This window comes from Echinops telfairi, unplaced genomic scaffold (assembly GCF_000313985.2).
Source record: "Echinops telfairi isolate 266 unplaced genomic scaffold, ASM31398v2 ScPeMD7_7420;HRSCAF=8458, whole genome shotgun sequence".
NCBI classification, from domain to species: domain Eukaryota; kingdom Metazoa; phylum Chordata; class Mammalia; order Afrosoricida; family Tenrecidae; genus Echinops; species Echinops telfairi.
In genome coordinates, this window is record NW_022111320.1 from 17,884,334 (window position 1) to 17,895,257 (window position 10,924).

At 45.8% G+C, this 10,924-nt stretch overlaps 1 protein-coding gene across 1 annotated transcript in view; it reads right to left on the bottom strand.

The window, feature by feature from the left end:
• Positions 1–10,924, bottom strand: part of TNIK (TRAF2 and NCK interacting kinase) — a 445,063-nt gene that overhangs the window by 15,811 nt on the left and 418,328 nt on the right. Inside the window, exons 24-26 of the mRNA XM_045297671.1 lie at positions 10,447–10,819; positions 8,445–8,588; positions 5,643–5,777 (exon numbers count right to left, since the gene is read on the bottom strand). Of these exons, the coding sequence (XP_045153606.1) occupies positions 5,643–5,777; positions 8,445–8,588; positions 10,447–10,819 (652 nt within the window). The remainder of the gene's footprint in view (positions 1–5,642; positions 5,778–8,444; positions 8,589–10,446; positions 10,820–10,924) is intronic.

Below are 10,924 nucleotides of genomic sequence, written 5' to 3' on the forward strand. Positions count from 1 at the left end.
AAAAAAAAAAAAAAAAAGATGGAAGCTTACACTAAAACCCCACCTCACTACTGCACAGTGGATTCTGTGGAGCGAGCCTGTCAGGTGGAGTGGAACTGCTCCGGGGTTTCTGAGACTACAGCTTTACAGGAGCAGGTAGCCTCCTTTTTATCTTTTGGAGAAGCGGGTGGGTTAGAACCAACAACCTTCTGGTTAGCAGCCCAATGTTTAACCACCTGGACCACCAGAGTGCCTTCCACTTTGTTGACAAATTCTTGCATTCTATAGGAAGATAGATCACTAGGCATCTTAAAGACAGAAACAGTGTAATGACTGAGAACTTACTATAGCTTTGCCTCATACAAAGATGTACTCAACAGAGGCTAGACCTTGTTATGGCTGTGTCTCTCTGATATGATCCTGATCAATATTTACAATGATGACGTTGGAAGACTACAGAGTCTGTTATGCGTCTCCTGGGTCTCCCAGTATGAAGTCACAGATGCTAGTTCTTAGACATTTCCAATCCACATATGGTACAGGCGATAGTTATTGTCTTCAGAAACTATCTGAGCAGTTAGAAAGCTCTAGGTCCTGAAGAAACTGGGCAACAAAGACTTTAATATACTTAGATGAAGTGATCTCATTTGATCTGTAGAAAAAGATTCGCGGTTAAAATTTAAAATAGATCTAGGGGGTGGTATAGCACTGAAGAAATACAAAATTATCCTCTAGTTTAATATTTCCTCCCCTTACCAGGATGGTCTTTGTTTTACTGCATTAATCTTGTTAGACCTGCATAAGCCCATTTGTGAAATTTAGTTAGATGCAAGAAACCCAAGATAGATAACCCAGCAGAAACAGTAAAGGGAGTAATGCTTCCCTGAGGGTATGGGAAAAGAGGTGGGGTGGGGCAAGGTGGGATGGGAGCTGATAGCAATGATAACTGTATAACACCATTAGAGGGGAACAAACAACAGAATTGTAGGTCAGTAGATACATTGGATGGTGTAACATACCATAAAAACAACAACAACAACAACAATAATATAATAATAAGGGTTCCTGGGGGATAGGGTGAGAGAGGGTGGGATAAAGGGGAGCTGATATCAAAGAGTTTAAGAAGAAAGAAAAATTTTGAAACTGATGGTGGCAGCAATTGTATCTGTAAGAGCTCCCAATAAAATGATTAAAAAAATAAAATAAACCTTACAATATCCTTGAAACAAGGCAAAACAAAACCAATCAATCAATCCCCAACCAACCAATCAAAAAAATCCCCCCAAACTATCCAAGTGTATTTGGGCTAAGAGAAATAAAGAAATATCTTAAATAAAGAAACAGCCTATATCCTAACTGGCTCTGGAGATACACTCTGCTTTTCTGTTTTGCTCTCATTTTGTATTTTTAAAGTGCGACAGGGATCTCGGGGATTTAGTCCTGTGCCACGAGGATCGATCCAGCCCATCTTGGCTGAATCCCCCAAGGAAAGCAAAATGGAGACGGCTAATGGCTACTTAGGTATTGAGCCAAAAGCTATTTCTGAAATCTCGCTGGTTTCAATGCTCTGGTGGACGTTTATTAGCCACTGCTCTGTGGAGTTCCATTTCATTTTTCATGTGTGGACAGGGGTCAGCTGACCGAGGTGGAGACAATGAAAATGGACAGCAGTGTTGAGAAGGAAGGGCCAGCAATGGACAGTTTGGATGCCTGCAACATGTCGTTCTGGAAGACTAGTGGCTGGGCAGATGCAAGCGAGAGCACTCAGGAATTTGACATTCATTCCTGTGATGAATTTGAACGCTCTGTAATCATATCTTACTAGTTCATGTATATGAAATGTGAGCATTAGACAGCTCTGGACTTACTAATGCTAAGTAATTAATGAAGGCCAAATACTCAAGTGAAATTCAAAAAGGTTCATCAAACGAAACATTTAGAAGCAGTGTTAAAATGATTCCTGTCACCGCACTTCCGTGAGAAAAAGGCTTATCCTCCAGGAGAGCTGTCCACTTTCTCCAAAAGCAGGCCACCTGTGGGGGTGAGTTTGAATTCCATTTGGCTTGAGAATCAGGGGGACGCACATGTTCTACCTGGCTGCCCAATGAGATTGCACAGAAACATCTAATTTCATTATTCCGGGGCATTTCATTAGAAAGTCCTAAATAATTCCAAGAGCCAAACAGAAATGCCCTAGCAACGTGGAACATACACTAGTTTATGTCTCACCAGGGGACTATGGAGAAACAGCTCCCGAGGTGATCTGGCTTTTGAATAATGTGCCGCTTGCACATCCATTACTTTAACAAATGCTTGCTACCTCTTTCTACTGCCTGGCACTGTGCGAGGGCACGGGGAATGTTACAGAAATAACCGTGGCCAGTATACATGCTAGTGCTGTTGTTGCTGGTAGCCAGCTCTGACGCAGAGCCACCTGCGTGTAAACAGAGTGAAACAGCACCAGGTCCTGCGACCCCTTCATGTTACTGATCCACCTCGGTCCATTGTTGCGACTCTCTTGAAGGGTCTTCATCTTTCAGTACTGTATTGGACAGTATTCTCTTGAGATCCATATAGTTTTCCCATTGGAAATACATCATCAAGCCTTTCTTCCTAGATTTTTCTTTAATTTGCCAGTTCGGCTGAAGCCTGCGCCCCGTGTGTGGGCATACTGGTGGCACAGCTTCCAGCTCTGTGCTAACACACAGACAGCATCGTAGGGAAAACTAACAGAGGAGTGGTGGGTATGGACACTTGCAGACATTAACTGTTTATTTAGTCCAAAGATTTCTTTCAATCCATTTTGATTTCCATTGACTGTACAGTAAGGACAGGTATTTTTTTTCCCGTTTTAGTGTAACACTCCAAATGATATGCACTTACTATACAAAGGGAGACATATCCTTTCAGGGACCAGAATCTTCAAAATCACTACCCAGCACTCTTCCTAGGATTCAGGCACCTGGGAAGATTGTTGGACATGACAACGGAGGAAAGGGAGATGGAGAGCCTGTTTCTGAAGAGTCCCTGGTGTGCCCAGCAGACTACGGCACTCAGGACCTCGCCAGGCCAACCCAGGAAGACCAGCCAAATTCACTGTCTCTGAATTCTTCATAGGACAGCACAGGAAGAGAGCTGCGTGTTGTGGTGGGTTACTCCTTGGGCTGTTAACCACAAGGTCAGCAGTTTGAAACCACCAGCCACTCCCTGGAAGAAAGAGGAGGCTTTCTAGTCCTGTAAAGAGTTACAGTCTCAGAAACCCATGGGGGCAGTTCTTCTCTGTCCTAGTCAGTTTGCTTTGAGCCAAAATTGACTCCATGGGAAGTCAGTTTGGTTTTGCGAGAACAGCATGTGCCCCTTCGATTTACACATTCTCTCTTAAAATATACTTGACCAGGTTTCAGTTTCTGTTGTGCTTAACATACGATTGGACCAACTCAACTGGTTGCCATTACAAATGTGCACCAGGCTTTCCCCACAGCACACCATGGACACAGAGCACTGCTAACGTGTTCAGTCACATTGTGATTTTTCTACTCCTCTTGCCAAAAGATGTACCTTTACCCAGTGTACCTATTAAAATGCCCACAGTGGCGCTTCTTTGACAATAATAAACTTTGGGTTTTTTCCTATTACATATGTACATATTCAAAAAGGCAAATAGTCCCATGAGCCATAAGCTGACAATCTGCAGTCCTAGCTTCACTCTTGTTCTCTGCTCCCTAAGGACAGTCACTCACAACTTTCCCCACTGTTTCTAAATATCAAGATTATAATACTCTGTCTTGATTGTTTTTCAGTTTCAGACATTTTTTACTGACTTCCTGGTATGGAAAGTGCTGTACACGCTCCCCTTCTCTGCTGCTCCAGGCTTACTGGTTGGACAGAGCTTGGTGGAACCTTTGAGAAAAACGTTCTTAGTCTCTCTTCACATCTGGAGTTTGGAAACTATCTCACTCTCCTATGAGGTACAAGAACTCCAGAGGGATGCATGCTTGAGAATAATAACCTATTTGAGATCAAAAGGCAGTCGTGACCAAGAACATCCCTCAGAAGGGTCCGGGAAGAAGGAAGAGCAGAAACCATAAACCCAGGGAGAAGCTGGGGTCAATAATGGTCCCTCGAGTGGACTGCAATCAGCGAGACAGAACAACATGTAGACGAACTGTTGAGTAGAAAACCGGTATGTTCTATTAACCTTCACTCACTCACAATAAAAAGTTAATAATAAAAAGAAGAGCCGCAGTCATCACAATAAAACTCCTGCCAAAATCGAAGCAAGAGCAAACACCTGGGTGGTGACGCTGATGAAATCACTGCTGCTTCACGGAAACTGTAGGGACAATCTCTCAAAGAAATCAGTAGTTCACAATTAGATCGTTTCAAGCAAAGAGGGGACTAGGTTGAAGATGAGAACCGCAGAAGCAGCCTATCCACATCAATGTGCAGGAAATAACGCTCTACGTGATGGGGACCGATCATTAACAGAAGGAAGAACAGCCCGCACCTTAGACATCTCAACCAGTAGAGCTAAAGCACGTCTGACCGAGCACGGCAGTGGAGTGAATTTTCTGCTAAACGGGTGCCCAAACCGCTGTGCCCAGAAAAGCTGCAAAGCAGAGTAGAGTTTTCCATGGAAATTTTAAACATGTAGGATCAAGATCCCGAAGCATTTCTTGGAAGAACCATAACAGCGGATGAACTATGGCTTTACCAGTACGATCTTGAAAACACAATGCAATCAAAGCCATGGACCAGGGGTGGAAGAGGTCCAGTTAAAACAAAAGTGGGCCGAGCATGAGCAAAGGTCAAGGGAAGGGCTTTTGGGGACGTCCGAGGTATTTTGCTTGTTGACTTTCTGGAGGGACAAACATCAGCTCGTTGTGAGAGTGCTGCTTTAGAGAGTTAGCCACAGCTTAGCAGCACAGGAGAGTTGGGATGGGAAACCAAGAGGCATCTACCTTATCGTCCTCATTTGATTCCTCCCAACTCATTTTTGTCTTGACCTTAAAATAAAAATCTTTAAGGTGCACTAATTTTTTCTTCAGTTAACAGTATAAAAAAAAACCTGTATTGCCAGGGCTAAAGTTCCACAGAATTTAGCCCTCAGCACTTTTGGTATGAACAAAATGGTTTGCATCATTGCTGACAGAAATTTCTGAAACTTGCTGGAGCTTCTGTTGAGACATACCCTTTGTTTTACTATTCACATTGTCTTAAATTAAAATATCCTTTTTTATTGGGGGATCTTATAGCTCTTAGAACAATTCACACATTAATTCTATCAAGCATATTTGTACATATGTTGCCACCATTCTTTTCCAGACATTTATTTTCTATTGAACCTTTGGTATCAGCTCCTCTTTTTACCCCTCCCCCCAACTCTTGTGACCCCAATTATTATCCACCCACATTTTGATGTCCCCTTTGATGTCTGATCTAAACATCAGACTGGATCTTGAACTTCGTCCTGAGTGCACTCTTTGTATTTCGATCCGATTCGTTTGGGAAGAGTGCAGACATACTAAATGCCCTGCAATACTTTACCTGGGTCACAAATATACCGTCAATACCTGATAGGGAAAAAAGGGGGGGGGAGTTGAAACTTGAATAATGTTGATTGCACGAACAAACCAAACTTGCCACCTCTCAGGTAGACTCACCGACTTTGTAATGGATACAGCCTTCCAAGTCCCCAACCGTGATCCAGCCTTGTTTCTTTTCCACTTCTGGGTCATTGTGTAATATTCTGTTTCTCAGCCAGGAAAGATAGTAAACTCGCAGCTTATTCTTCTTTCCTGTTTGAAAAAAAATTTTTTTTCATCGGAGCTTGTTGGGAAAGCCTAATCTTTCCATCATCTCCATGTTAATTAATGAACTGATTTTTTTCCCCCTCAGTGTGAAAGCATAATAGCCCACTGCCCTCCAGCATGTTTGCATGATCAACCAGGTTCCCATGTGGGCCTGGAGGAATGGCCGAGATGGTGAAGTCTCTTGACAAATCATCACTTCCCTGTTTGCTCTTTATTTTCAGGTGGCTTCTTATTTGAGAGTGCTGCTATTTTGTGCCGGTGAGTGTATGCTGACTCCCAGCAACACTACAGAATGACTCCTTTCTGTACCACTGTCCCAGAGGGGTTCCAACGTGGTGATCTCTGTGGGAGCAGATCACCAGGACTATTCTGCGGTGGGTTCGAACCACTAACCTAAGCCTAGTGCTTACCTAAAGTGCCACCAGGGCTCCTTTGCATTTGAGTCCGGTGGTCTTACTGTCTCTTCCCAGGACAAAGGGAAGCCCTTTCTGCAACAGTGCAGCTGACCAGAGTTTCTGGATATTAGAAATCCAATTGCGTGCATCCACAACAGACGATTTTAGCATAGGACAGGTGAGGGTCTTTTTCTCGCCCTGAAACCCAATAGCAGACACTAACAGGGAGTCACTGTTTCCCCCCATCTATGACTTTCAAGATAGCAGTTGTAATGGTTTTATTTCACTTACCCAGAAAAAGGGAATTTAAAAACGAGGCAAGAAAAATAAAATCCAAGTAGGTGATCGGGGTTCAGAAAACACTAGACAAATTTAGTGTTGAGTTCTATTGAAAGAAAGGCCACACAAAAACGGGTAAGAAGATGTGAATACTGGGTAAAAATTGAAGAAGGCTTACGTGATCCGTTTGTAAAGTGGTTCTGCAGTAAGGAATCCATCGGACTAAGAAACATCTAGAAAATAGTGACGAGTACACAAGAAGCAGCATTCTCACGTAGGGCATTACATGATCTAAGACTGAGATAAGTAACGAATGCGGTTTTCTATTGAGGTGGCTCTTCCTAAGCACTGCTAAATACTTCCTAAGTATTTAAGGCTGTGTGCTGTATTTCTCTTTAATTTCTCCTGTGCTCCAAAAGATGCTTCGTCTTTTCTAGGTCAGATATGTATGACAAGAAAAGTCAAAGAACACTGCACACCACATTTGACCAGAGTTCATTGATCACGTAAACGGAGGGAACCACTGGGGAGTTACTATTTCCTTTTGTAACCAAAGCCTAGACTATGCCGTGACCCCAACCTCAGGGACATTGCTCCCATTTTTATTTTCCCCGTTCCCACCTGCCTTCCATGTAAGAGGAATGGCTGCATGTTGATGAACAGGGACATGAAGCCCGCACGTGACTTTTAGGTGCATTTCCATGTCTGGGAGGGGCCTGGCTGCTGCATTCTGAGTTGGGAGCCCAGCTCCCATTCTGAGTTGGGAGCCTAGCAATCAAGAAGGAAATTCACCAGAGCAAAGGATGAGGCAGAATTGAATTCAAACGGTAATGCAACAAGAATTTACTTGGTGGACCCTCACTTGGGGAGCCTAAAAAGTGGTGCAGCTCTGAGCATTCAGCGGAGGGCATAAAGGAAGGCATCTTCCCCAAGCAGCTGGAGAGCTGGAAAGCTGAACTTTCAAGTCTAGTGCTGCGGCCCCGTATTGTCTCTTGCCAAGCGAGGGCTGACTGTGCTGTTGTGGATCTCAGTTTTGGCTGCACACTGGAAGCCTCTTGGTAACTCTCAAATCTATGATGCCTGGCTCCCACTCAGGAGTGGGACCCATGGTTCTGCGGTACAGCCTGGATGTCCACACCTCCACAAGGTAGGAAGAAAGGCCTGATGGTCTATTTCTGAAAAGCAGCCGAAGAAGATTCCGTGGATCACAACGAGCTGATCCACCGCCAGCAGGGAGACCAGGAGGCTTTTTGTCCCGCTGTGGGTGAGGTCACCCAGCTCTTAAGGGTGGACAACAGGCGGATAGGTGGGTCTAATGGGTAGTTGTTTTCCCGCTGGATGAGATGCATGGGGCAGAGGGAAACCCTGGTCATCAAACTCCTTCAAACCCATCTTTCCTTTGAATACTCACTGGCTTTTCAAGGCGCTTAACTGGACACTACTCAGGCCTTTCCTCTCATATCCATCTCTTTTCTTTTTTTTTAAACCCTTCTTTGGGGGCCCAGAAAGCTACAGAGTTTAGCAGCAATGATTCTCCCACTGGCCATCTCTCTACCAGACACGCTCACCGGCTGCACTTGCCAAAGGATCAGCCAGAGCCCTTCTTGTGCGGAACAGAGCAATTTCTGTTTCTCAAATCTGCCACTCCCCAAGGCCTCTATCTTTACTTCTCCATTGGAGAGGAGAGCGCAGACCCCTTCAAGCGGTCCTTGCCTAGTCCTGGCAGAGATGGACATAAAGATACTGCCTTTGTGCTACGTCTCCGTGCAATTCATATTTAGTGCAGAGGAGAGACCCTTCCCACCAGAGGTCAGAGGTGATGTTAGAAACTGTGGGTGACCTTGCTCTAGCTACAGCTCTGCCCTTGGGCACAGGACTTGTTAGCTGGGCAGGGCCGAGTTCCCTGCTTTTTCGGGAGTAAGGAGACCGCCTTCCTACCTGTGCAGACCTGGAGTACTCAGACCTCTGAGACACACACCTGATATTGTCACGAGGACGTTCAGTCCCTCTAGCACATCCATCTGCTGAAATCGCCTCCGGTTGATCAGGTTGTAGACTTTGCCTTGTCCACTCCGGTCCAAAAGCATCAGGCCATTTTCCGTTCCCACCAAGAGGTTGACACCTGCACATTTAAAAAGCACTGGGACAATGTCTTCCTACGGGCCTCACTCGGCTGCCTCACTCGGCTGCATCGTGGGCCCCTGTGCAATGTGGAGAACTACCTTGTAGACATAAATCAATGAGCAAATAGGTGCTACAGCAGGTGGGTAGAGATGAAGAGGTTCTGACACAGTAATTCCATGACTGTCCCTCTGGTAATGAAAATTTCCAGGGTCGGTTTATAAGCAGTCATTTATTACCAAGGATAAAGAGTCCTTCAAGAGGAGTCTTGGGCACCATGTTGGCGCTAGCACAATGTGCCTTTATTCCTGTCCAGTAGCAGCCTCCTCTTTCTCGTCTCTCCCTGGAAATGTCATCCTTCTCCTCCCACCAGGCTCACTCCCAGCCTGCTTCATGCTGTGGCTCTAGTCAATTCTCCTTCGACCTAGACTAGCATTCTCCAATGGCATAGCCCGTCCTCTTCACACCCCGACGTAACTCTCGGATGTCCTAAACTCTCAAGCTCGTGTTCTCTGTCAAAGAGCTAAAAAACCAACTCAAACAAAGGCCTACTGGCCTGAGAACCACATAAACAGTGACTGTAAGGGACTTACAGGCACTTTAATCTAACCTCTCTAATGCAAGAATCCCCATTATTAAAGCTATGGCAATCGTGGTCCTGTCTGGATAGCTATAATCCTAAAAAGTTCACGCCTAGGGAAATCTCTGTCTCTCTCACACACACCCATGTCGAATGGCACACTGTACAATAGTCTGTCTAATGAATGTAGACTCTCCCACTTCTTACTTGCGTGATGTGCGCACGCTCTGCCTCGGGCACCCACTCAGCTCCCGACAAGGGGAGTAGTGCTTGCTGGACCTCGGCCTTCTGTGTCATGTGAACCGGTCAACTCCCTTTGCCACTCGTTGACTCTTTAGATATTTAAAGACGGCCATCCTGTCTTATTTCCAACTGTCTTGCTCACCTCTCAAAGGCTCTTGCCCTTGTAAGACTGCAGCGTTCTCCACTCAGCGGCCTTCTACAGCATGTTCGATGGCACAGAGGGCCTGGCCGTCCCTGATCTGTACATGATGTGTGCAGTCACAGCGGCCCTGTCTTTGATAGCATCCCTTCATAGCGATGCCGAGCTGGGGTCAGTGAAAACCTGCGGATCTTTTTCATCCGAACTGCAGATGTTACTGATGTTTAGAACTCAGCGTAGGCTTAGCATCTCTGATGCTTCCCAAGTTTGCCGGGCTCCTGTCAGCTGCTCAGCCTTGGGTAAGTCACATAAATATGCTCAGCTGGTTTTTCCGCTATGCAGTGGAGGGGAGGCCACTGCTCCCCTTGTAGGGCATAGAGTGGGTCGCAGAGGCAGTGTGTGGGCACATCGCATGCACAGTGTTGGCATGCAGTGGGTGAGAGGTAAGTGGTGACTAGTTGTGCTGTCGGCTTTAGCTCATCACTGCCACCCGACAGTGTTCTGAATCGGATCCTGTCACCCTGGGCAAAGACAACACCACCACTCACTGCCATCAAGTCAGGGCTGACTCCTGCTGCCCCCACTGTGGGTTTCCGAAAATGTAACTCTTTACGAGAGTAGAAATTCCCGTCTTTCTCTTGAGGAGCTGCTGGTGGTTTGGAATTGCAGACCACTTAGATCACAGCCCAAGGCATATCCACGACACCACCAGGGCTCCTAGCACCCCGGGCAGGACTCTTTCTACATGTAACCCCGCTCGGGGTCTCTCCTGAGGCCACAGGGCCCCCAGTAGGAATCTCACACCCATAAATCAGCCAGTGCTCTTCTGATGGTGCCCCACACAGGCTTTTCGGTTAGAGGGGCAGGCCAGTAGGAAGGGTGAAGAGCAGGACTTACCCCACAGAGCTGCACAAAGGATTTCTGAGTTGAATCGTTTCTTGTATTTTCTGATTTCCGGTGTGTCGCTGTGGGGCCGGATGTTGGTTGGGTTTACGTTGACCACTGAGATCTTTCTTGCTTCGTTGAGTTTGGCCTGCTCTTGCCTAAGAAGTTCGCTAGTAAACAGGGCTTTGAGAAAGAGAATCAGAGAAGTCAGTGGCCTCTTCAAAGATGACCGATGGAGGGGTGGAGACGGGGCCTCAGAACACTGGGGGCTTCTCTCGTGTAGTGTGCGTTTGGTGAAGGCAACCAAACTGGGAGAGTGTCTATACCTTATGCCCCTTTTTCCAGTAGAATAAAATGTTAAGTTATTCACATAGGAGCCGTATTTTATCCGTTAGGAAAATCAGGCTTATAGACATGACTCAAGACGTTTAGAAAAATGATATTAAGCTAACATTCAACACACACCATCCCCATTTCCTGTCATCCAAGC